The 27684-nt window shown below is 41.0% G+C and overlaps 1 protein-coding gene and 1 pseudogene across 17 annotated transcripts in view; both read right to left on the bottom strand.

Moving 5' to 3' along the window:
* RHOBTB1 (Rho related BTB domain containing 1) overlaps nucleotides 1–27684 on the bottom strand; it is a 132341-nt gene that overhangs the window by 28586 nt on the left and 76071 nt on the right. For 14 of the 17 annotated variants that reach the window (XM_038009189.2, XM_038009194.2, XM_007963343.3 and 11 more), the window contains 2 exons: nucleotides 13786–13987; nucleotides 13332–13435 (listed from right to left, as the gene is read on the bottom strand). In XM_038009189.2, coding sequence (XP_037865117.2) covers nucleotides 13332–13435; nucleotides 13786–13977 — 296 coding nt within the window. In that variant the 5' untranslated portion in view covers nucleotides 13978–13987. Of the gene's footprint in view, nucleotides 1–1113; nucleotides 1171–13331; nucleotides 13436–13785; nucleotides 13988–27684 lie in introns of all 17 variants that reach the window. The other 3 variants (XM_038009203.2, XM_038009204.2, XM_038009206.2) reach the window with 1 other exon arrangement.
* On the bottom strand, nucleotides 15179–15332 carry LOC119628247 (U2 spliceosomal RNA; annotated as a pseudogene).

The raw sequence follows: 27684 nt of genomic DNA, 5'->3' as shown, positions 1-27684 counted from the left end.
TAGACTCCACCGAGTTCTCCAGAAAGCTGTGAGTGGGACAGCCAAACGCCCTTCTCCAGTGTGTCTGAGTCTGGTTGGGTCTCTTGATACATTAACACTTGGTGACCAAGAATAAGCTAATAATTGTGTATATATATGTGTATATATATATAATTTTTTTTGAGATGGAGTCTTGCTCTGTTGCCCAGGCTGGAGTTAAGTGGCTCAATCTTGGCTTACTGTAACCTCTACTGCCCGGGTTCAAGCAACTCTCCTGCCTCAGCCTCCTGAGTAGCTTGGACTATAGGTGCATGACCACGCCTGGCTAATTTTTTGTATGTTTAGTAGAGATGGGGTTTCACCATGTTGGCCAGGTTGGTCTTCAACTCCTGACCTTGTGATCTTCTCACCTCGGCTTCGCAAAGCGCTGGGATTACAGGTGTGAGCCACTGCGCCTGGCTGCTAATAATTATATTTACCCAAGTTCTGCTTGAAGTATTTCCTTTTAATGTACATTTGTACAAATTCTTTCATTCTGTGGTAGGATCCCACCTCTTTATATGTCATCATTGACTATTATTACTTATTTTTTTTGGGAGAGACTCCACATATCCAGCATATGGGCAGACATTGTGGTCACATTTTAATGGGCTTCTTTTCTTTGTCACTGTGCATGAGTCCCCCTCTGGCAAAGATTCAAGTAGGAGTGTCTGACCTCCTTCCTTGGGGCTTCAAGCTTCTTTTTCCCTGCTGGTAACTGAGGTAGGTTCTTTACAGAAACATTTTCAAAACCATTCATGTTGACAACATATCTTTCATGCATATAGTCTGACAGGGCTATGCAAACAGACAGATCAAAACAGCACAAAACAGCTGGGAGCATGGCAGAGAAAAGGAATGTGTAACACGTGGCTTTGGAAAATTTTAGTAGGGGAGCAGCCCAGTGTGTATGAGATGCAGAGGGAGTTGTCAGTGATGGTGCACATAACCACCAGGAGATGAATGGCCGTGTAAGCTCATACTCATGGAGGATGGAGAGGCCTGTAGGGGAGCGCCTGGCGGGGGATCTGGGGAGAGCAGGGCAAACCATGCAGCGCCCTGGATGTGAGCAGAGAAATCAAGTCAATACTTTACCAATAGCGTGAGGCTTCTTAAGTACAGATGTTATGTGGGGAAAACTGTCAAAACATCCTGAAATATATCCAGATTTGGGAGTGATTAGCATGTGCAACTATTTTTTTTTCAAGCCCGTATCTGCATGTTTAGTAGGAAGCAATATTTTAAACCAGTCTTCCACCACCCTCTGAAAGTGGGGCCAAAGCAACGCATGCTCTTAAGTGCAGGGAAGTCACATCAACATCCCAGCAATGCCACCAAACCCTAAGATAGATACTATTAGGTTGGTGCAAACGTAATTGCATTGAAAGCAATGGCAAAACCCGCAATTACATTTGCACCAACCTAATACTTGAGTCTTAGAAATGGTTGGTTCTACCATCATAGTACAAATATCACAGCGGGCAATGGCCTTGCCAAAGAAGATTGTGGGTTATCATTCAATGAAATCAGGCCATTTTCCACCCAAAATCTCATTTTCTATACTTGGCAAACCATACTCCCTTTAGTATATTCTTACACCTCACGTAATCATCAGAAGTTGAATGCATGTGAAATTGCGTGAAGCACAAATAATTTATTAAAAGAAACAGCTTAAACAGTCTCACTTAACTCCTGGTCAACGAATGCAGGAGGCACTGAAGTAAAGAAGGCTTGTTAAACAGAAGAAAGTGAAACTGTGGTAATAAATTCCCTTTCAACTCCATCTGGAGTTCACACTCCTCTTTGGCATTCCCTGAAGCTAAATGACTGAGGAACTTCCTTCCTAAACTTTTCATGTTTTCTCCTGAGGGCAAGTTGCACATATAAGAAAACTTCAGTGTCAGCTGCAATGCTATATGGGAGGTTTCTGGGATTAACCTCCCCGACTCTTCTGAGACCAAACTGGGTAAACCAGCACGATCATTTGATCACGATGACAAAGGGACTCTACCCAGCGTCCTTGGCAACTCTCTTTGAATCAGTAAAGGTATCAGGAATGGTCAAGTCACTTATCCAGTATTATTCATCAACCATCTAATCGTTTCTTGCAGAAATAGTAACTGAGAACCTACTGTGTACCAGGTACTCTTCTAGACATTGGGGATAGAGTGATTAGTAAAAGACACAAACTGCTGTCCTTGTCGCACTTGTCCTCATTATGTCTACATTCTAGTGAAGACAGACAATAAAGAAGAAAAAATATTTAAAACAGGTAGTGCTAAGTGCTAATTAGAAAATAAAGCAGGGAAAGGGGACAGACATATTGGGGAGCAAAAATTGCTGTTGAAAATGAGGTAGCTAGGGAGGGCCTCGCTGAGAAGGTGACATTTCCAGAAGCCCTGGAGAAAGGGAGGGAGTCAATATGCCAGTGTGTGGGGGAAGAACCTAGCAGAAGAGGAAACAGTTAGAGCAAAAGCCCGAGGTAGGAGCTTGCCTGCAGTGCCCGCCCTGGGGGAAGGGACCATGCCATTCTGCTGGAGCACAGTCGTGAGGGGAAACTGAAGTCTCTGAGCAAAACGTCGTGATATAATTTATGTTTGAACAGTGTCAGTCCATTGCTTTAATGAGAATGGACTAAACTGGTGGCAAGGTAGGAGTGGGAGAGGATGGGGAGGGTCAGGGGATAGGGAGGGAAAGGCAGGAAGAAGCAGAGGACCAGTTAAGAGGTAAGAATCCTGAAAGAGAGGATGGTGACTCTGCCCAGCCTGGGAGGGGTCCCCTACAGGTGGAAGTGGTCGCATTCCGTATACACACGCTGAAGGTATAGCCTGAGGACCAGATGTGTGATGTGAACCAAAAGAGTTCAGAATAATGCTAAGCTTTTTCCTGAGCTATTTATTTTTGCTTCCCTGTTCTGGGAAGTGACACCTTTAGTTCAGCATTGTTAACACTGAACTGTAATGGTTTATGTAGCTGTCTTTTCCACCATACTATCAGGTCATTTTCAGGGATTTTTGTCCTGTTCCTATTAGTTTCTCTCCTATTGTGCACACACAGTGTAAGAAAACGGGCCATCAATTAATTTTTATTAAATTAAAAGGCCTTATGGATATCAGAAAGTAAAACCTGCATATACAAATGTGTCTGCAGACTCAAAGTCTAAAAGAGATGAATTTAGGCTTAACGTAAGTCAGAGAATCACTTGGAACTTTAATAAAGAATGAAAATATAATGTGAGCCATTACAGTTCTTCAGACTATTATTGCTGAAAGACTGTCATGTAATACCTCTGGTATACAGCAGAGGTTAACCGGTTAATCTCTATATATTTTAATTATTTGAATTTCTCTAAAAAAATCTCTTTACCCCATGTAATTGGATAATTTCATAACACCAGAATAATAATGCATTAATAATTTCTTCCAGGAATTAGATTATCTCCAGAAGCAAAGGAAATGTAAAGAAATGGACAGGTTACTTTCAGGATTAATTCCAGGTAAGTTACAACAGAATTAAGGCTTAAGAAAGCCCTCTATTACACAGACCATCTTGCTTTTTAAAAAACACATGAAACAAACAAACAAATCACTAAAAGGATAGTCAAGATGATAAACTGGAAAAAGAATTCACTAATGTGCTTTCTGTGTCTGCAATTCAGAACTTCCTCCTTTTGACTCATCCTCTCTAGGCTGGGGGCAGAGGCATTTTCGGGGGAGAATAAAGTGGTGGACTAATTTGAAAGTCAGATCATGGCCAATATTAGAAATTACTGGTAGAACTGTTGTTAAGATTCACTAAGGCAAATCTCAGTGAAAGTGTTCTATAAACCGTTAAGTGCCAATTATTGTCAGACAAATATAATTATGGGTTCAAAAATCACCAAGAATGTATCTTGTATGTTGACTTTAATAAGAATGGCAGACCACTTTCATCAAGAGATCCTTTCCTTTTGGATTACCAGCTGTGTCCTTTATTGATAGGGAATAGCTGAAAGATAGGTAACAATTATCCACTGAAGATATGCAGAATTATTTAACAGTCTCTTTGTTTTCACCACCTACTTTAAAAGGAAAAACTGTATGGGCTGGAATATATTTCTTCCTCAGAAAGTTCCAGTATAAACACATCACAAACTGATGTTTTTTTTTCTTCTTTCATCGTGAAAAGTCAACACACTTAGTTGTATTTGACCCAACTTGTCAAGTTTCCTGTTATTAAGCAGTAATAGAAAAAAAGTAAAAGGAACGCAGAACACAAGACATTAATGTACTGAACAATGCATATATTCCCTATTCTCTTTGCCCATCGCTGTGGCCTCATTAATTGCACTCCTGTGGACTCTCTTGGGCCCATCAGTGCTTTTCTGGGCTGAGCCACAAAGAACCCAGCCATGTGACCAGTGCTTGGGCAGCAGCCAAAATCCTTCCTGGCCCTGGCACATGGGTGAGCCCCAGGCATCAATCAAGCCCTGTTGCTATCTCATTTGGCACTCCGCTTTCCAAGGACAATTTCATCCTGGGGACAAGCCTGGGTCAGGCATAGGAATCCCAGCTCTTCTGTTTTTTCTTCTGGATAGAATACAAGATGTACCAGTTCAGAGCGGGAAGGACAGTGTGGGACAGCAGGCCGAGGGTGGCACAGAGAATGGTACATGTATTTTCTGTGCGCCAGATGATTCAGCTTCACTGCAATCCTATGCTTGAGTTCTTTAGTACAGAATCCCTAAACTTCCACTACAGATTTAATTTTTTGAGTTATTTGTATGCATGTAGTCTAACGTGTATCTGTTTGTTTTGGATGATCACATAACAGCAATAATCCACCTTTAATTGTTCTAGTTAATGCTCTCATCTTTAGGCAAATGGATTAAAAAATGTCTCTCTCTATAATTATTCTTAAAAATTATTCTTATAAAGATCTTGAAAATGATACCCAGAGGAGAAACAACCTATAATTGGAAAAGCATTATTATTCATACAAGTAATTCGCTGTTTAAGAATACTCATTCATGAAAGGCATTACTAAAACAATTTACAAGTCCAAAAACTTGGGGAAAACAAGGGAGGATTTGAGGGTATGGCTGACTGTAACTCTCTCCTTTTTCTCCTGGTTTTGCAGCTGATCTTTCTGTTTGCTAATTCACTAAGGAGAGGCTAAGCACCGGTATTTTCCATCTTCATCACCTGCAGGTTGATCCATCACTTGTTCTTATTATAAAAGTGCACATGTAAAATTCAACTTAGGAAAATAATTTGGCATTTATTATAAGACTATTTCCTTGTCTATGCCTTAGAAGATCCTGGAACACATGAGAGATCTGTCGACTCATTCAACTAACATTGACCAAGCTCCTACAGGACACCAGGCCCAGGTACAGGGGATAGAGAATAGAAAGAAAAAATCTCTGTCCTAAATATACTATGATAATAGGATAAGGGGAATGGGAGAAAATTAAGGAGCCAGTTTTCCCACAATACAGTATTGCTACAACAGGAATTTGCAAAGGTGTCCTATGGGAACATAAGGAGAGACACCTCACCTAGATTCCAAAAGTGACAGAGAGAGTAGGAAGAGTGCAGAGAGGAATTCTAGGAGTACGTGACACTTGTTCTAATTCTTAGAATATGAGTAGTGATTAGCTAGCTTGAGAATAGGTAGGATAGAGGTCTAAATTCTAACATAATGCACGTTTGTGGGCCTGGAGGGTACAAAGGACACGGAACTGCAAATACTTTGTTATGTCTGGACCAAGACAGGCGGCTGGGAAGGTAGGCTGGGATTCAATCCAGAGAAACAAATAAGAATGGAGTCTCATGCCCATGAGTCTAGTAACCACCCCCAGTGAGAGGACACACTTGATCACTCAACTCAGCACCCAATTTCCAGTCAGAGTGACTGGGTAGAAAATGGAGTCACATGCATGCTCCCAGAGATTACCACCATGTGCAGCAGTTTCAGAACCAACCAGCTACAAAAGACAAAATTGTTACTATTTGATGAAGAAACGGAAAACTTTCACAGAACTTGGTGTTCTCTATTTGGCTATCACAGGGTATCTGGTGAAACGTTTCTTGTTAGAAAAAGACATAAACATAACCACAGGCTGAGATATAGGCCCCTGGGTCAGATTATGAGCCACTGAGTGGGGGTTCTATCTCTGAGAAAAGGAAACCAGCATGATTTTGTGTGACAGTATGACACTGTCCCATCCTTAGTTTCAGGGTTATATTCAGCTATTAAGGATCTCGTTCCATTTTTTTTTTAAGTTCACATAGTGATTTATGTTTTCAATGAGAACTAACTTAAAGTTCCATAAATAATTTAAAAAAATATAGTCTAACATGCAAACCTTTCTTCACATATCATAGACTACTTTGTCCATCAAGATATTTCTTTTCTTTTCTTTCTTTCTTTTTTTTTTTTTTTTTTTGAGACAGAGTGTTGCTCTATTGCCCAGGCTATAGGTCAGTTACACAATCCTAGCTCACTGCAGCCTCTACCTCCCACACTCAGGTGATTCTTCCACCTCAACTTTCAGAGTAGCTGGGATTACAGGTGTGTGCCACCATACCTGGCTAATTTTTTTTGTATTTTTAGTGGAGATGGGGTTACACCATGTTGGCTAGGCTGATCTCGAACTCCTGGCCTCAAGTGATCCACCTGCCTCAGCCTCCCAGAGTGCTGGGATTATAGGCATGAGCCATTACACCCGGCCTATTTCTCTTCTTAAAGAATTTTTATTGAGATATAATGGAAATACACCACATTTGCATATTTGTTGTTTAATTTGATTAATTTTGACATATGTATTCCCCCGAGCCATCATCATGATCAAAATGACAAACATTTCCATCACCCCTAAAATATCCTTATGTTCCTTTGTGATCCATCCCTCCCCATCATCCTCTTCTCTAGGAAACCAGAGATCTACTTTCTGTCACTATAGATTAGATTGCATTTTCTAGGACGTTACAGAAATGGAATCACACAGTATGTGCTCTTTTTTGCTTGGCGTCCCTTACTCAAAAGCTCTGTCTCTCATCATCAAAGATTCTTCCCTTCTGACTGAGGTTTGGTAACGAGCATCAGAAAATTCCAGGACAGTGTTTACCAGAGTGGGGCCAGAGGACCATCTGCCTCAGAGTCATCTAGGTACTGGCTAAAATGGGCTGATTCACCTCTTCCAGAACTCTTACATCCGAATGACTGCTCTGTTCAAATAGCAGAGCTAACAGTTTTAACCTAACCTCTTAGGGAACAACTATTTCTATCTCTTGGTTCAAATTGCTGCTTTTCTTTCATGTCTTTCTACCTTTTTTCTGTAACCTGAGCAATTTTTAGTTCTTTTTGTTACAGCGGCACACTGAACTGAATGTCTTTAAGACACAACCAGTGATAATTTTCCAAGACCTCTTGGTACCATATATTTAAAAGTGTGGTTTGGATTACTTTTCCATAAAAAGCACATGCATTACTAACTTTCTTCCCTTACTTTGCTATCTATTTATAAAGTCTGCCATTAGGGCCAGGACTTGAATGAAGAAAACAAAGCACTTGCTTCAAGTGCAAAATGTAAGAGGGTACCAAAAAAACCTCAGTGATCCAGACAATACTTAAAAAAACAAACAAACAAAAAAATTCAGGCTGGGCCCGGTAGATCACACCTGTAATCCCAGCACTTTGGGAGGCCAAGGCGGGCAGATCACAAGGTCAGGAGTTCAAGACCAGCATGGCCAACATAGTGAAACCCCATCTCTACTAAAAATACAAAAAGTTAGCCGGGTGTGGTGGTGGGTGCCTGTAATCCTAACTACTCAGGAGGCTGAGGCAGGAGAATTGCTTGAACCTGGGAGGCGGAGGTTGCAGCAAGCCAAGATCACACCACTGCACACCAGCCCGGGCAACAGTGCAAGACTCCTTCTCAAAAAAAGAAAAAAAAAAATTAAGGCAAAAAATCCATGGTGGACAAAGTATCAAAATTTTAAATAAAGTCAGCATCGGTAACAGTGCCATATTGTGTCTGAGGCAGAAGGAGGAAAAAAAAAACAGCAATGGTGATCCTGTCTTTTTAAGATTATTATTATTTACATTTTACACCCAAGACAAGTGACTCCCTTAGTATGCCCTAGTCCTGGCCCTGGTCCACATCCTGGTCCACTTGACGTTTCACTGTGCAACAGGCTATTTGCCATCCTAACATCGTCATTACAATGTTACTTCTGGCCCAGCCTTTAGAATGTGCTATGAACATTAAGAGCTAACTCAAAATGCTCTATCTAGACACATACACTGATCCTTACTTTTTCCCTTGCCATAAAACACAAGCACAACCAATCCCAGGCAAAGATACAAACACCAGTCACTAGAGTCCTGAATTTTTTAAAGGGCCTCAACAGTGCATTGAGAATGGGGTGTGTTCATTCGTGTCTGATTACAGGTACCTTCATCATGAAACTAGACACCCAGAAACCATAGTTCTGATTTAAAACATGTACTTTACTTCTCATAGGAACTAACGTTTGAGAAAAATCAGTGTGTAAGAATAAGCTATATAATAAATGGGTTCCAACTGGACTGAAAATATGCCCAGAAATTGCTGGGGATAAGGGGAAGTACTTACTGAATGTTTTAGTTAAATGATTTGGGGAAAACATGCCAAGATTCCCATTCACTCTCAGAAAGTTTGCTTGGATGTATCACTTTTACCGAAAACAAAAGGACTCATGCTCAGCTAGTTAGGGATGCATATAAAGAATTAAGTTCTTTGCTGTGGAATAAAGAATATAAGAGGAACACTGGAATATCAGAGCTGGTAACAGATTGTGAGTGCTGGTCTTCAGGGTCCACATGGGACTGTGTAAGATTCAGACTGTACCAGGAGGAAATTTCAAGTAATTTTGTCATCCATCATTATCACCAGCTACAACAGCATAGTGGATGGGGAAGATGTGGGCTTTGGAGTCAGATAGACTCAAGAGGAAAGTCCAGCTCCACTCTGTCCAGGCTCTCTGACCTTGGTCCTTTTTTGTGCCTGTTTCTCCAACTGTGAAATGAGTCTATTTTGCAGACTCGCCACAAGAATGAAGCAGGACAGGACACGTGCAGCACGTAGCACAGGGCTGGCACATGGGGCGCCCTGATTAAACTGTACTTATTGTTATGACTGTCAGCAACATAGGCTTTATTCAGTGTCTGGAGGTTCTCTGACCTGCAGGCAGATCAATGAAGGAAATTTTATAGGGGGAAAAAAAAACCAATAGAATCTGTGATTACCTACCTGTGCGTGACTAGACAAAAGGGAGTGATATGGTTTGGCTGTGTCCCCACCCAAATCTCGAACTGTAGCTCCCATAATTCTCACATGTCATGGGAGGGACCCAGTGGGAGGTAACTGAATCATGAGGGCAGGTCTTTCTCATGCTATTCTCATGATAGTGAATAAGTATCATGAGATCTGATGGTTTCATAAAGGACAGTTCCCCTGCACATGCTCTCTCTCTTGCCTGCCACCATGTAAGATGTGACTTTGCTCCTCCTTTGCCTTCTGCCATGATTGTGAGGCCTCCCCAGCCACATGGACCTGTGAGTCCATTAAACCTCTTTTTCTTTATAAATTACCTAGTTTCAAATACATCTTTATTACCAGTGTGAGAACTGACTAATACAGGGACAGAAGGGCCAGATTCCTGATAAAGGCAGAGCCCATCCTGTTTGTCTATATTTTCAGTGCTAAGTCCCTAAATGTGGACATTTCATTCTCATAAGAGCTCCAGGAGACAACTCTTGAGTTGAGCGACATCCCTTTAAGAAGAGGAGCTTTCCTTGCCAAAAACGAGCAGCTGATCGAAGTCGCGGTTACTATGTACGGTTTTGTTCCTGACATTTTAAAAGATCCAGAAAAGAGCTTCAAAAGTTCATCCAAAAGTGGATATAAAGTAGGTGGTGGGAAAAAGGCCATAAGAGAGCTGGAGTTATTCACTCCAGAGAAGAGAGGGTCGACAGTTTTCAAAGTGCAGAGCATTACAATGCTCATGCTACTCTGTTTCTTTCATCTCCATGGAATAGAAGGGCTCCTATCCATACTTCTTTTTGGATAGATGGATGATTTCCCTTCCTGAAGACATGGGGTCAACCAGATGACCTTTTGAAATCTCTTCTAGTTCCAATCTTTGCACAAATCCAAAAGAGCAAATAGAAATCCAGTTCACCAATGTAGGATCCCAGTAGGTTGAGGTAGCTTGGCACAGTGGAAAGAGTGAGAGCCAGGAGTCAGGCAGAGTGACTTTGAATCTGCCTCTGAGACTCAGTTGTTGGGAAAATTTATGGTAGTAAAAGAACTCAACCCTTTACTCAATGGTAGCACCAAGATCACCTCTGCCTCCTATAGTTCCTGAAAGGATTAACTAATGTTGGCAAAGGACCTAATGTGTTGACTGGCACACAGCAGGTTTTTGATAAATTGAAGACTTTATTCTAATTGGCAAAAAATGGATAGAATAGTTCCATTTAAATCATAAGAGAGCAATAACACTGTGGTTATACCACATCAGGAACATTGCAAATTCAAGTTGGCCAACTGCCTACCACTGACAACTCCTCATCCCACAGAATCCTCTCTGCAAACTACAGCTTGTCCATGCCAAAGAATGTTTGAGGGGCAACTTATTAACTATCTTTTGCTATGAAGCAGAGGAAACTGAAGGCAAGGTCTAAGACATGTTGGTTTAAATCTGGCTTCTCTCACTGTCACCACAAGAATCAAATTAATTATTCTAAAAAGGTTTCAAATACATTTCCAAGTATAGGGAACGTATTTCACATGCCTCAAAGTTTATGTCTGAGTACATCCCACTGAATTGTAATTCTCACTAAGTATAGTAAAAACGTCAGTCACAAAACAGGTTTGCAAAACAAACATTGTCAGAAGCTATAATTATGATTCCTCGCCTTCACGAATGATATAAAGGTAAAACTTGAAGTCATTAAGAAATTAAACAGCTCTCTCAGAGCAGGGAAATGTACTGGTCAGGGACCTAGAGTGAATAAAAGAACTACTTCTCTCAGGTTTTTCCATAAAAATATAATTTTTTTTTGGCATTACGTCAATGTGATCTTACATATTTAGCATTTACAGAGAGATGCTGGAGTGCAAGAGAGAGGAGCTCTGGTTTTTGTTCTTTAACTAGAGGTGGGGTCTGTGTCAAGACACCTGGAGGCTGTGAGGAATTGGAAAAGACAGAGGAAATACAAGGTACAAACATGCACACAAAGTGAGGCCCCAAGGAGAACGTGGCCAGAAACACGGGAGTGTTCCTGAAGCCCCTCTATGTTCCTCAGAGAATCAAAGTTGGCTTGGGGGAGCACTTCCTGTTTCTACCAAAGGGATAATGGGTTACAGTTGACAGAACCAAATGTTACAGACAAGGGAGCAGAACAAAGCACTTTGAACTGATGGAGTCACAGGAAAGAGCAGCTTATTTTTGTTGGGAGGGAACACACACGCAGGTATGGCATGTTGTATTGTAAAATGACTCCAGCTATGTCAGGTAGCTGGACAGGGCCCAGTGTGGATCTACGAAGGCCATTGTGCCATTAAATAAACGCTATGCAGGAATCTCACAAGATAATGAAGCAGCCCTTTTATTACCACCGCACCAGCTTTACGCTGAGGGGTCATGTTAAAATTCATTGTTTGAAATGAATATATTTCATTGTTGTTGTTTTCTCTTTTTTTCCGTGGTATTTTTTTTTCACAGGTATTGACAAATGCATACATTTCTAGTGGCAACAAATCACTGAGCTGTTGAAATAGTTTCTAGAGTCTAAACCCAAATATTTCCATTAACTCATCATCAGGCTCATCATTTTCACAACACCGTTTTAGAAGTGGGGATATAAAAAAGTCCTTTGAAATCTATTGTATTTATCCTTACACTGCCTAAAGTCATCAAATCAAGCTTCCTCAAAACCACAGGGGTTACAAACCTGACTGCCCAGCAGTTACAAGCAGGTTCATTTATAATTGTTATTTTTACACGTAGAACAATTGGACAAAAGAAAAAAGCAAAACGGCAACTAAGATAACAATCAAGAACATTACAGGAAGAAAAAAAAATCCAGGAAATTCAAGGAAAAGAAAACTATCTATGATGTCGGATATTAAGTTCAAAAGTCCTTGTTACCAAGCGGACATTAAAACCGTGTTTTGCTTCCATATCTCTCTTTCTGAGTCCCCTTGAAAAAAGTGGTCTAAGTCACAGATTCTTTCAGTGTGTGAAATAATTCCTAGGAATAGGGCAAACTCTTTCAGCAGTTTATTCATTATTTTAGGCCACTTAGATAAATGACAATAAAAGTCTGTTCAGAGAGCTACTGGCTTGGACAAACAGAAGAATCTTCAGAAATGCTTATCTCGATACCAAGGAGTAATTCATGTGCTTGGAGTTCCTAACTAATAAAATCCTGTAAGGTAACATGATGTTTAATGTTAAGAAGAGACAACAAGGCCATGATATCTACATTCCACACTTAAAATGAAATGTGTTCATTTATAATTAAGTGGCAAAAAAAAAGTCTCCACTAATCCAGATTTTAATAGCTATAACCCTTTCACTGAGAGAGACGTTAAGTTATGGTGGCAAGCAGAGGTTGCTAAATATTTTAAGGCACTTTGACCATGTTCCTACCCATATTAATGTCCTTCTAGAGGAGTTTTCCCATTACTAGATTTTTTTCTCCTTTTTTTAAAAATAAAAAATAAACATTAGTGTTTCCGTTCATTTTGGAAGTATGTCTTGCAAAGGACTTCAGAGATGTTTTTCTTTCTTTTTTAAAAATGACCTTCTAATAAAAATAACAGACTTTTCAGATAACACAAAACCCAAAGCAAATAACATTAGACTCTGCCAATATGGTCATGAAAAGACCAAAGAGTCCTTCTGAAGTAGGGTGACCGAGTGCCAAAATAACATAAAACATTCTAACAGAAGGCAAGTGAAGTGTTACACAGAGAACCAGCAATCAAAGCAGCCTGCAGTTGGAGGGTGTTACAGAATCCTCATCTAGCCAACCTTCCAGCTTGACCACTGCTTGTTTTCAACACAGTACTTCCTCATTGGCAGGGCATGCTGCTTTTCTTGACATCAGGAAACAATACCATTTTTTTTTTTCTTTTTTCTTTTCTTAGACACAGTGCAGAACCCAACACATTTCAAGGCCATATGATGTGGTTTTTGTTGATTTGTGAACCAGCTGCTGGTTTTGAAAAGGAAATTGCACTCAAGCTCAACCGCACTGTACTAGTCTTGGTTTACCTGCCATATGCAAAGCGTCTGTCTTTGTGATGATCACCAAAAGTATCCCAAAGCCTGAGAGAAACACTCACTTCATCAACAACATCCCGAGAACGCTCCAAGACCTGCAGGAGAGAGAGACAGCATCTGTGCTCAGTGTCAGTAAGAAGTTCCCCAGGAGAAGCGTGTTCAAGTCAGCACCTTCAGTGCCCCTCAATTCACTTGCATTAAGTTTCCTTATTCTATCTAATGGGATTTAAGCTAAGTCTTAATTCCCTTTTTGGAACCACCTGTCTCAACCCTCATTCAGGATACCCAGAGCCATAGTCTCCGGTTTGCATTTTACTTTTGTGGCACTAAAAAGGTTAGTTTAGTTTTGAATGTGCAATTTACCCATGCTCCTCCTTGAAAAAATCAGACTGGTAACCAGCAATGATGCGCCCTAGGGATGCTAAAGACACTCTGTGCATCTTACCTCCTGGCACACGCGGTACTGGTCAATCGCCCACACGGTTGGCACGTGGGTGGCCAGCAGCTGATACTGCGTGAGTGTGGTATTGCATGCCCTGGCACAGATCAAGCGCGTCTTTCCCACGGCATTGTCACCCACGACCACACACTTGATGGTTTCAACGTTGGGTCTTTCGTAGTCCATGTCAGCGTCCATTTATAAAACTCTGTAAGGAGAGAGTGAACACCGCAGTAAGGACACCAAGGCTTTCCAGAGCAATCGAAGACGTGAGAGGTTCAGGGAGTTCTGCCTTCGTCCAGCCACTTCCTTGGAGGTGCACAAGCATGGGCAAGAATGTTTGGAAGTTCATACTAAGCCTAATTGACACTCAAGTTTTCTTTTTATATCTCACACAAGTACAAAAACATGGGACTGTTATTTTGACCCCAAACGGTTTATTCCCGTTAACATGTTATTTTCTTCTTGGTTTTCTCTAAACACAACCTGCCTACTGGAGCTCCATTCAGCCACTGTCGGGACAGCTGGCACACATTTATAGCCAACTGGCTACTCATGTTGGCCTGCTAGCAAGTCCGGTCACCTGTAGGGCTAAACATCAACACTGGGGCAATAGGCAGCCTTGGCAATGCTAGCATCTACTTCATCACAATATTGCCCATTAGCCAATATCTGTTGTTGAAAAGCAGTTTTCTATAGGTTCAAAACTGTTATGGGGACTTAGAGAATAATCAAAAGTGCAGGCTGAAAGACTACCTGACGTCAAAGAAGAGTAAACTGTAAGTCTAAATTTAATCAAATTAACATACTTATTTGTATTAATCAAATTCATAATTCATAAATATATATATATATATATAGAGAGAGAGAGACAGAGAGAGAGAGAGATAAGGAATCTCACTCCATCGCCCAGGTTAGAGCACAGTGGTGCAATCCCCACTCACTGCAACCTCTGCCTCTTGGGTTCAAGCGATTCGCCTACCGCAGCCTCCTGAGTAGCTGGGATCACAGGTGCCCACCGCCATGCCCGGCTACTTCTTATATTTTTAGTAGAGATGGGGTTTTGCCATGTTGACCAAGCTGGTCTCAAACTCCTTATCTCAAGTGATCTCCCCACCTTGGCCTCCCAAAATGCTGGGATTACAGGCGTGAGCCACCGTGCCCAGCCACAAAAAAGATATTCTTAAGAGGGCCCATAATAAGATTCAAAAAAATTATCTTCCGTGTTTTCATCAAGAAATCTGGAACATATGGCAAAGAATAATTTTACCAGGAGAGTTACTTTGGAATCTTCCTGAAATCATCCAAGAAGGTTTAAACAGGGTTGCTGATGAGAGGCCAAGAGGAAGAAAAAAAGCACCTGCCAGCTTGGTCTCCCCAGGGACAGGACCCTTCACAAACGGGGTGCAGACTGCTTACCAGTAGCAGCTGGGTAGAAGGCCAGCCATGTATGAGTTTAATATTGTAATTAATTATAATTGCCTTTTTGAGGGAGTCTATTGTAATAAGAACAGATACTACACTTGATCTTAGTCAAAAGGCTGACAAGCAATGGAAGTCCATTGTTAAACTGAAAAAAGTGGGTGGACAGTCATTTTTAAGGAGTCAGTAAAGATTTTAATGGCTATGGTAAAGAAACTGTTCAGAGTAAAGCCTAATACATAATTGGGACTCAAGTGTTTGTTTAATTCATCTGATTTGAGAAAAACAATAACTTGGATAACATGAGATTAAGGGCATTGACAGGGATATAGAGAAAGAATATTAAGAAGAATTATTTTTCACAGTTACGACTATTGGAACATGGGCTGTCTCAGAAAGTGAAGGGTATGGAACTGTCGACTGTAACGCCATCACAAGACGTGTTAAAGCTGAGGCTGGAGAACAATTTGGCAGGAATGGAGTAGAGTGATTCAAGGAACAGATGTGTGCTTAGGTTAGGATTGGATCTGTAATTCCTACACCGTGGAGAGGCTTAAAACAGTCAGATACCTGTCCGCCTGACAAATACTTATCCTGAACATCCTGGGTGGGGAAAAGGAGTCTTTAAAAATCTCCAATTCTGATGATCAACCAGGCATGGTGACTCCTAAAATTGATTTCTTGCAAATTTAGTTTTAAACTTCTATGGTTTTCTTAGTTACCCGTCTAACAGTGTAACATAGCAAAAGCATGAATTTGGTGTTAGATTGGCGGGTCCTAAACAAATCCCAGGGAACACTCTGCAGTATCTGGAGACATGTCTGGTTGTCAGTTAGTGGAGGGAGTTCTGCTTCTAGTGGGTAGAAGATCAGAGATGCTGCTGCTAAACATTTTGCAATGCACAGGACAATGTCCCACAACAAAGAATTACCCAGCCCCAAATGTTACAGGGCTGCGGTTGTGAAACCTTGCCTTAGAAGGATGTGAGTTTGAATCCTAGCTCCCCCCTTTTCCAGTCATTGGACTTTGGGCAAGTTGTTTGTACTTTCTGAACCTCAGTCTCCTCATCTGTTAAGTGGGAATCATAATAATACTCATCTCCTAAGGTTGTTGTGAGGATTATGTGAACTGATGAATTAAGTCCTCAGTGCAGTATCTGACACGCTGATGGTTTCAAAAATTATAATCATGATACTGAAGACAAATGCATTCAGATGACAAAACTGAGTCAGGTGGAAGGTCACAATTAGATGCAAACTCATAAACCTAATAATAACAAAGTTCTATAAAAAGGATACAACTTGGAAGAATTAACCAAACAGTAACTCACTGAAAATGAAAGAACACAGAAACAAGACGTGGTGTAGCTGATCTTAAGCAAAGAAGACAGAAAAAGTTTTGGGTGTGGAGAGGGCGGGGAAGAGGTCACAGTTAATGAAAAGATAATAGAGTCGGAAAGCTGTGTTAAAAATGCTTGCCTGAGGCATTTCTAAATTCCAGAATAAAAATGGTAATACTTAACACCCTTTGAGAAGTTTCTGGTTACATTAGCATGGGGTAGTAGCCGGAATCAGAAAAACAGATTCTAGTTGGAGTCTCACAACTTTGGAAATGGAAGTTCATTACTTTAAATGTCCTCAGTGGTGGGAAACCTTACACTTTTAAGGGCGAATTTTATTTATTTATTTATTTATTTATTTATTTATTGATAGATAAATGTCACATAGAGCCAATCCCTAAAATTTGGGAGAATGTTTAGACTTGGTAAAAACAGAGAATAGGACACTAATAATACAGAATTGATTTTCTGGTAGGCTTGCAAACTAGCCCTGCTAGCAGCCCCCAAGAAGGAATCCCCCAAATAAGTTGAATCATAGCAGCACTGATGAAATGGCTATGTCGCTTTCACTGAAGATGACTTCGAGAGTAACAGAAGCCCTTCTAGTTTCGTATTAAGGCTATGATTACAAAAACTATCATTACTTCACTTATTTTTAGATACATTTAATGAGTAGTCCTAAGAAGAATTTCTGTGTCAAAGGTGAGAATAACATCCGTGGGTCCTCTAATCCCTAACAGTCTGCTCGAGACCAAAGTGACTGCCAAAGGTGCTGACCCTTGTGCAAAATGGATAATATGTAAGGGAAAATAAAAGGCCGGGCAGAGTTAAATATTCATGGCCCAGATCACTTGCTGCAGATATGGAATTTCCAGGAAGCATTCACTGAATTTCCAAATACTGAAAATCTTTTATTTGGAATAAAAATATCTCTTGTGGTATTCTAAAAAGCATTTTAAGAATGTGAAGTCACAGCTAAGGATGGAAACTCATGCTACAGTTGCATTGTTGTAAATCATTTGTTCATTTGTTACACATAAACACAGAAACATTAAATTATGGTAGTAATTATAAAAATATGCAATTTTATCCTTCTCCACTTGTTACAGGCTCTAATTTATTCATATCTAGCATTCTGATGCTGATGGTTGTGTGTACTCTTAGGACCATCTGGATAATGACTGTCTGGTTTCTGATTTTTATTTACCTAGAATGAGAGTAATAAGTATTATTCATTTAACACTATTAATAAATGTTACCACTATAAATCCTGCTGATCGATGTGGAGACCCTCTCATACTTAGATACATACCTGAGGAGACAAGGAAGGTAGAAAAAAAAAGAAAAGCTTGAAAGAATGGACACTGGTAATCTGCTACCATGGCAGTTCTGTCATCTTACTCAAAACTGACTTGAACGTTATTTCATATTTTCACCAATACCTGATGAATCCACTTGCACAGTATTCAGAAATCAGAAGGGACAAGTTTATTTGAAAAACTGTTAAATAAACAAGACCGTGCAGGTGGGGAAGTTAAAGGCATGGTGGAGTAGTTCTGGTCCCCACCACTCACAAGGCTGACCTAGAAAAGCGTGATCATGCTCTTCATGGTCTACAGAATCACCCCATCTGGTCTGATCATCTCATACCTGCCCGCTATTATTGCTGTCATCTCCTGGACTTCATGTCACTCCTCCACACTCCCTGCCCACACAGTGTTCTTGGGCCTACAGGATGGTGCAGCCCAAATCCTAGCCTCACCATTTCTTCTCTCCTTCAGTGCCAGTGCCACATTCTACTTGAGCCATCCATCTCCTTTTGGACACGTGCTGGATATTGTTGTCATCCAGAAACATTTTACTTCTGAAATCCCAAATTTCAAAATTCCACTCTCAGAACAAAAACTCCTACCTGTACAGCCTGTGCTGGATGAAATAAGGCCACGGCAGCAACTCCCATCAGGAGGTGAAATCTATTTCCCTTCCTCGAATTAATGCTAAGCTTCTGACTGCTTGGCCCAAAAGCATGCAGTGGAGGTGATGCTGTGTGAGGTCTAGAGTCTAGGTCTCCAGAGACCCTGCAGTTCTACCTTCTTGCTGTTGGAATGCTGCCACAAGCCCGCCATGTAAGGAAACTGGCCTAGCCCAGCAGGGGATGAGAATTCACATTGAAAACCACTGAGGCAGCCCTGCCAATGGCTGTCACTACGTGCCAGATAATGCAAAGCCATCTTGGACCTTCCAGCTCGGCCAACCCTACAGCTGAATGCAGTTTATGAATGAGCCCAGGTGAAACCAGCAGTGGAATCACCAGCCAACCCTCAGAATCTTGAGAAATCATAAATCATTACTGTTTTAAGCCACCAAGTTTTGGGTTTATGAACCTATAGTCAACAGAAACACACTCATTATACCTTATGAAAATCTCCAGTACCTTCACTCCTCTATTTATTTTTAAATGTCAGATGATAGTCCCTTTTGAATGGATGATCTTTTCCACCTAGGGTTGATGGGTCATGCCATCTTTACTCTTTATGGTCACCCTCAATGTCTTGCATTGTATATGTGGTATGCAGAATAATGGCCTCCCTGAATATGTCCATGGAATCCGCGAAATCTGTGAATATGTTCCATTGCATGGCATGAGGGAATAGGGTTGCAGATGAAATTAAGGTTGCTAGTCAGCTGACCTTAATATAAGCAGATTATCCTGGACTATCTATGTGGGTGCAACACAATCACAGTGGTCCTTTAAATGAGGAAGAGGTAGGCAGGAAGTCAGAGTCAGAGGGAAACATGAAGATGCTATACTGCTGGCTTTGAAGATGAAGGAAGGGGTTGCAAGCCAGGTAATGTATGTGATCCACAGAAGCTAGAAAAGGTAAGGCAACAGATTCTCCCCTAGGCCCCCCAAAGTAACACAGCCTGCCAACACTTCAAGCTCAGTGAGACCCATGACAGACCTTTGATTTTCAGAACTATAAGAAAATACATTTTGTTTTATGCTCCTCAGTTTTGATAGTTTGTTACAGCAGCAATAAGAAACTAACGTAGCACACTTCAGCCACACAAAATGACTTTCTCAAATTCTAAATGTTTTTTGTTACCTTTATACACACGTTTCCTTCTTGCCAACTCTCCTCCATTCCTTGTATGCCTGGCAAATTCTATTCATTCTTTAAAACCTTATTCAGATATCCTACTGTGGCAGCCCTGTCACAAAAGCCTTCCTAATACCCTCTAAAAAGCTTTTCTAACTACCCCCTTAGTCAGCTTCAGCTGCCATAACAAAATACCAAAGACTAGGTGGCTTAGCCAACAGAAATTCATTTCTCACAGTTCTGGAGGCCGGAAGTCTGAGAGCAGACTGCTGGTGTGGCTAGGTTCTGGTGAGGGTTCTCTTCCTGGCTTGTAGGCAGCTGTCTTCTTGTGATGTCCTCACATGACAGGCAGAGACAGAAAGCTCTGGTGTCTCTTCCTCTTCCTAAAAGGACACTAATCTCCACCCTCATGGCTTTATCCAAACCTAATTACCTCTCCAACACCCCACCTCTTAATACAATCACATTGGGGGTTAGGGCTTCAACATATGAATTGTGGGAGGATACAGACATTCACCCTGTAGCACTATCTCAGTGCCTATAGACACACTACTCCCTCTTGCCAACCCTCTTCCATTCCTTGTCTGTCTTGCAAATTCTAGTCATTCCTTAAAACCTTACTCAGAGATCACCTCCTCTGGAAAGGTTTCCTAACAATCCTCTGCCTCATAAACTATTTTTTTCTCTGCATCAATAAAGAGTTCTAGGAGAAGCAACGACAAACAAAAACAAATGTACACAGATCCATACACACATTTTTTTCCTGTATTAACAAATCATGGAATGGTAGCTTGTGAATTTGTGTGCATGTGTGTGTGTTGGTTATACCTTCAAAATGCCCCTTTCATATACTTAATAAATCATCAAGTGTTTGTGGGGTACAGCTATTTGCTAAAGTGCTTGGAACATATGCTTATACAACACCCTTTTACTGCAAAGCCTTTCTTGACTACCCCTCTGGTCCAAAGGTCCCCTCATTTAATGGTGACTCTCTCTGAGGGCCACCCATTGGAAAAATAGGGACAGAGCCAAATGTGACCTTAGTTGTTCTGGTCTTCTCTTCACATCATTTCCCTCTCTTTGGTGGTACCTCAACCCAACCTTCAGTCTTTGCCTTGATGACCTTCATGATGTTCTGTCCCTCTCTTATGAAACAGACTCCCAGGAAGTTCGGTGCATGCCCGCTCCCTCATTTACAAGACACCTAGAAGACCTCTAGAGTTCTGCCCCCATAACTCAATAACTCAGGGCACTGTGGCTGAAGTACTTGTTTGCTCAGATAGGCGCACTTCAGTGTAGGGCCACTAACTGATTTCAGGCAAGTGTGCAAGACTCCTCTAACATAAGAAACTCAGAAATCAAGATGAGTGGGTAGGAAAAGAGTTATCATTTGCCTAAGAAACCCCACTAGGTGTCTCCTAATTGCTGCAAATCATCCAGGCATTCGGATATGCTGCATCTTATCATTTACGCTATGTCTCTCGTTATATTTGCTATTTCTTTTCTTTTTCTTTCTTTCTTTTTTTTTTTTGGAGATAGAGTTGCACTCTTGTTGTCAGACTGGAGTGCAATGGCACAATCTCAGCTCACCACACAAACCTCTGCCTCCCAGATTCAGGCAATTCTGCCTCAGCCTCCCGAGTAGCTGGGATTACAGGCATCTGCCACCATGCCTGACTAATTTTTTATTTTTAGTAGAGATGGAGTTTCTCCACGTTGGTCAGGACTTAAACTCCCTGACCTCAGGTGATTCGCCCGCCTCGGCCTCCCAAAGTGTTGGGATTACAGGCATGAGCCACCACGCCTGGCCCTATATGCTATTTCTATCAAGGCATGGTGAGCAGTCTGCTTAAAAACAAAACTTGAAGGCCCATGGAGTGACCTTTGTACTCTTATCTCCATTTAGCTGTTCACAGACAGTCTGAATGATGCTATTGCACAGACACTACATTTTCTTATTCCTCCCAAAAGCATATAATCTTAACTTTAAGAAATAATTTAGCTCAGCCATTAGAAAATACTAGTGCAACAAATTTTAGTGTATTTGAAGAGTTAGCTCTGAAATAAAAAACTGAGAATTTTATTTTATTGACAGGAACAAAAGAAAAATGTTAAGAGTTGCATAATAACTATAGCCAACAGTCAAGTTTCGACGGTGCAGATTTCATTATTCTGAGCTTTTAATCAGCAGTCGTAGGTAGATGGGAGCTGTTTCATACATAAAATAAACATCTCAGCTGGAATAAAGAATGGATCCAGAGCTGGGAAAGAGATGCAAGGGCTGGGTTGGACTTTTCCTAAATCAAAACTTCACAGAATTATATCTCCAGGATAACATTGTGTTCCACCATTTAAATCAACAGATTTCATTGTTGTAATCAATATTATTTTTTCAATGGACTGTTTTGATTAAAAAAGAAAAGAGTAAGTAACAGAAAGGATGCTGCATAGAAGTCTATGGATGCAAATACTACAAAACCACCTGCTGACATGAAAGAAGTACTTTTTGCTACATCTGCTCATGATTCTCACCAGGGCTCTATGACAGTGGAGACCCACACAAGAGCGTGCTCTCTATGTTTTTAAAACTCAAGGTCAGTTGGGGAGATGAACCAAGATTAGAAACCAACCTTCTTTCCTACCTTATGTACTGTTCTTAATAAACATTGCCTTCATTGAAAAAATAAAGACTGCATTTATTTTTTGAAAAACTAAACCAAAAATTTAAAAGATGCATGAAAATTCCAGGGCAGATTTCAAAACCATCATAAGTGAACTGTGCTGGGTTCAGACACACGGGTCTACTTTCTTCTACAAATACACCAGGGAACCTCTCCTTTGACAATTTGCCTATGTCATTACTTCTGCTCAAAGGCCCTTTCCTCGTGCCCTTAACTCACCTGCTGAAATCGTTCTCCACCTGTGGGACTAAGGCAGTCTTAATTTAAAAATTATATGCTAAGCCCTGAATGAGTGCCAGGCCTATAGGTATACAGTGAAAAGCAAGCCGGGGGTGGTTCGCAGTCAGGTGGAAAGAAACAACTAAACAGATAAATACATCATCACAAATTTGAGGGGTTCCTTGAAAAAAACCAAAGGATGTTGAGAAAAAATAATGGATGGGAAGCCTGAAGGCGCAGACTGGCTGACCTCTCTGAAGAGGCCTCATTCGGGCCGTCTGGAGAATGAGAAGGGCCCAGTCAAGAGACGGGAGAGGAAACAGGCCTGGAGAGCTTGAGAGAGAGGAAGTGGGGAAGCGGGAAGGTTAGAAAGGTAGGTGGGGATAGATCATACTCAGCCTTTCAGGCCATAGTCAGGAGTTTGGATCTTATTCTAAATGTAGTGAGAAGCCACTGCAGTATTTAAGCAGAAGTGTGGTAGGTTCTGATTTGCCTTTTTTTTTTTTTAAAGTTTTGTTTTGTTTTGTTTTAAGTTGAGGCTTGCTCTGTCACCCAGGCTAGAGTATAGTGGCACAATCTCAGCTCACTGCAACCCCCACCTCCATCTCCTGGGCTCAGGCCGTCCTCTCACCTCAGCCTCTTGAGTAGCTGGGACTACAGGCATGTGCCACCATGCCCGGCTAATTTTTTGTATTTTTGGTAGGGATGGGGGTCTCACTATGCTATCCAGGGTGGTCTTGAACTTCTGAGCTCAAGCTATCCTCTCACCTTGGCCTCCCAAAGTGCTGGGATTACAGGCCTGATTTGCTTTTTTTTGTTTTTTTATGAGCCAGTGTCTCGCTTTGTTGCCCAAGCTGGAGTGCAATCGCGTGAGAGCTCACTGCAACCTCTGCCTCCTGGGTTCAAGTGATTCGCTGCCTCAGCCTCCTGAGTAGCTGGGATTACTGATAGCCACCATCATGCCTGGCTAATTTTTGTATTTTTGTGGAGATGGAGTTTCACCATGTTGGCCAGGCTGGTCTTGAACTCTTGATCTCAGGTGATCCTCCCTCCTTGGCTTCCTAAAGTGCTGGGATTACTGGCATGAGCCACCATACACAACCCTGATTTGCTTTTTAAAGGAATTACCAGTATCACTGAGACTGCTGTATGTACAGAGAACACGTCATGTCGGCAGGGGTGCAATGGCAGAGGAATGGTGAGGAAACCCTAAGTTCTCCAGGAGAGAAAGGATGGTGCCTCCAACAGGGCAGAATCAGCAGAGATGCAGCCAAGTACAGATTCAAGTTACATTTTGGAAGAAGACACACTGCAAACATCCTTCCTTCGCACAGTCTCTAAGGGGGTTTATCAAATTCTGATTTGTAATACTGATTATTATGTTTATATGCATTCCACTTCTACCCCACCGAGATTATACATTTTTGGCAACAGAAATTGTGATTCATCCTCAAATCTTGTCACAGTGCCTGGCCTATAGGTAGCTTTCAATAAACGTTTGTTGAATTGAATATAAAAATACAGCCACTCCACCTTTCTTAGAAAACCTTCCACCTGGGGCTGGCAGAGAACTTGCACACAGCTATCTCTGGTGACTGATCATTAAGTTCTGTGGCCTCGAAAGCAGCAGTGTGTGGCTAAGCCTGCAGTTGGTGAGAGGAACACCTCGAGGGACATCTGTGTGGCCCATCAGAAGAGCAGTGTTTGACAGATGGCATTGCACCAACCATTGCTTCCTGACAGGAAGTGCATCAGTAACCACGGGAACCACCAGAGACCAAGGACCACACCCTTTCACCAAATGGGAAGGTGGTGGCGGGGGGGAGAGTCCCAATATGTGCAGACAGGAGGTCCTTAGGATTGGACTGGATTTAGAAAAACAAATGAGTGCTTGTTTATTTTGTTCTAGTTTCTAGAGTCGATTTATAAATCTTAATAATATTTACATATAAGAGTCTCATAAAGTTCTCATCCACTTTTAGACTTAAATATCCTAATTCAAGGGATTCTCAACTTTTTTTGGTGAGTCACCACTTGGCTGGAAAAGAAAGGAAAAAGAGAGGCACATGTACCCATTACATATGGATAATGATTTATCACTAACATGAAAGTGAGTCTTGAATAAAGGAGTTCAGACTAAGCCCAAAAGAGCCACATCACATAATGCAATTAGCTGTACTTCAAGACAAGATGGCAATGAAGGCACTGATGACTTGAACCCTCCTCTACCATCATCTCACTGCAAGTAGCCTTAGTCTGTACAGATAGCAGCCTCTACAACAGTACCAGAAATTAATGGTAAAAAGGAACCACGTACCAGAAACTTGAAGGATTTCTGCCAAATTCACTTCCATGGAGCCAAGTGAGAACGTCACTGATGACCAGCAGACTGCCATGTCCACAAGGAAAAGAACTGGCCCAGGAAGTAGGCAAACATTTTTCACCACAGATGCCCATTATCTGGAGTAATGAGAGTCACACTGACTTGGGACAACGGTGAAGAAAGAAGGGTGGAGGAAGAAGGTTTCCTAGTGGCTCCAGTAGGAAACCAGCCTGCTGCTATCAGCATGGAGTAACCCTGCTGACTGTCCCTTGCTGAGGATGGACCAGGTAGAGAGAACAAAGTATGGAAAAAGATGCTCTCTGTTCTGCTTTTGCTTCCTCCAGCCCACTCAACCAGACCCTTTCAGTTTTGACCCTATGACAGAACTGATTGATCTTGTGGGGTTAATGCAAGAGGGAGTCAGGTGAGGGGGTGCTGCCTCTTAAGACTGAACATTAGTGTAACTTCCATGGTCACATTCCTCACTGTTGTCCTTAATTCATTCACCCTCAAAGGTTCTCTTAGCTCATATTATATTGAGTTCCTTTGCTTGTCTGCTCTGGAACTGGGTGATTTCCTGGAATGCTATGAGACAGCCCTACCTTGATCTTTGGCAGAGCCTATGGTTATCCAAGCATTTGGAATATGCTTCAGTCCTTGGCCTTTGTGAATCCTTTTGTGTATGGATAGTGTAAACAGAGACCATTCAACACATGACCTATTAAAAACACTGAAGCATAGATGTGTACAAGCAATTACCTAAAGGCACAGAAGAAAGGTCTTCCACTTAGATAAATGTGCTATATAAAACAGCAGAATAAAAACTTCAAAAATCAGATTCATGAACTTAATCATGTAAAAGAAGATAATATACATTTATAAACTAATAGTAGATGAAATTATAAGTAGGTAATGGGACGAGATAAAGAAAGACCACGTACAAATGAAATATAAGGTCACCAAATTGAAAGCCATGCTGGCAACAGTACATAGTAGACTTGAAAATGTTGTAAAATTAATTAGTGAGGTACAGGTCAAGCATAAGAAGCTCTCTCTAAATACAGACGTTAAGACAATCTTTCTTTGTCTTTACTGATGATTGACCAAAGACAATAAAGAGACTGACTGTCAAAATGCAATCTCTTGAATAGTATGCGATATGGTCGCATCTAAATCTTCATCCAAATCTCATCTTGAATTGTAGATCCCCTAATTCCCACATGTTGTGGGAGGGACCCAGTAGGAAATAACTGAATCATGAGGGGTGGTTTACCCCATACTGTTCTTGGGATAGTGAGTTGATCAAGATCTGATGTTTTTGTAAAGAGTTTCTGCTTTCACTTTGATCTCATTTTTTTCCTTGTCTGCCTTTCACCTTCTACCATGATAGTGTGGCCTCCTCAGCCCCATGGAACGTGAGTCCATTAAACCTCTTTTTCTCTACAAACTACTCAGTCTTGGATATGTCTTTATCAGCCATGTGAAAATGGATTAATATGGTATGTGTTCCTGAAGAACTAAGGAGCATAGTGTGATTTAATAGAACAAAACGTTCCCACTACAAAAAACAGGAAGGAGCAGGGAAAAGCAAGGAGGAGAAGGAGGAGGAGAAAAACAATGGAAGGCTCCAAATCTATGCATTTTTTTCAGTAAAATGTTTACATATCAATGACAAATTATATAAGAATCCCATTGTATCGTATCAAAATATCTTCTAAAACTAATGGACACAAATCTTCTCCATAAAGAAATAATGATATGAATGACTATAAATTTCACTAAGACACTATTTGAAGATGATTTTAAAAACACATAAGAGAGTCTTAAGGATGGAAAAAGGTATTCCATGCAAATAAAATCCCCCAAAAAAGAGCAGAATTAGGTATCTCTATATCAGATAAAATAGATTTCAAGACAAAAACTGTAAAAAAAGACAAAGAAAGTCATTATATAATGACAAAGGGGTCAATTAAGCAAGATGATATAGCAATCAACACTGCAGCACCCAGGTATATAAGGCAAATATTATTAGAGCTAAAGAGAGAGAGAGACCCTGATATAGTAACAGCCAGGGACTTCAACACCCCATTTTCAGCATTGGAAAGATCATCTAGACAGAAAATCAAGAAAAAAAATTGCTATAGACCAAATGGACCTAACAGACATTTACAGAACATTTCATCCAACAGTTGTAGAATACATATTCTTCTCCTCAGCACATGAAACATTCCCAATGATAGACCATATGTCAGACCACAAAACAAGTCTCAAAATTTTTTTTAAAAATCATATCCAGTATCTTTTCTGACCACAATGGAATAAAACTAGAACTCAATAACAAGAGGAACTTTGGAAACTATATGAATACATGGAAATCAAACAATATGCTCTTAGATATAGTTTGGGTATTTGTCCCTGACCCAATCTCATGTTAAATTGTAATCACCAATGTTGGAGTTCAGGCTTGGTGGGAAATGTTTAGATTATGGGGGTAGATCACTTATGAACGGCTTGAGTCATCCTCTTGGTGATAAGTGAACTCTTGCTCTCAGTTCACACAAGATCTGGTCATTTAAAAGTGTGTGGCTCCTCCCCCACCCCACTCACTCTCTCTCTCTTGCTTCTGCTCTGGCCATGTGACACTGCTGCTCTCCTCTCACCTTCCACCATGATTATAAGCTTCCTGAGGCCTCCCCAGAAGCTGAGGAGATGACAGTACCATGCTTTATGTAAAGACTGCAAAACCATGAGCTATTTTAATCTCTTTTCTTCATCATTTATTCAGTCTCAGGTATTTCTTTATAGCAATGCAAGAAAAGA

This window comes from Chlorocebus sabaeus, chromosome 9, assembly GCF_047675955.1.
Source record: "Chlorocebus sabaeus isolate Y175 chromosome 9, mChlSab1.0.hap1, whole genome shotgun sequence".
NCBI lineage: Eukaryota > Metazoa > Chordata > Mammalia > Primates > Cercopithecidae > Chlorocebus > Chlorocebus sabaeus.
Note: the sequence above shows the minus strand (reverse complement) of the source record. Positions and strands in the feature narration are given on the sequence as shown.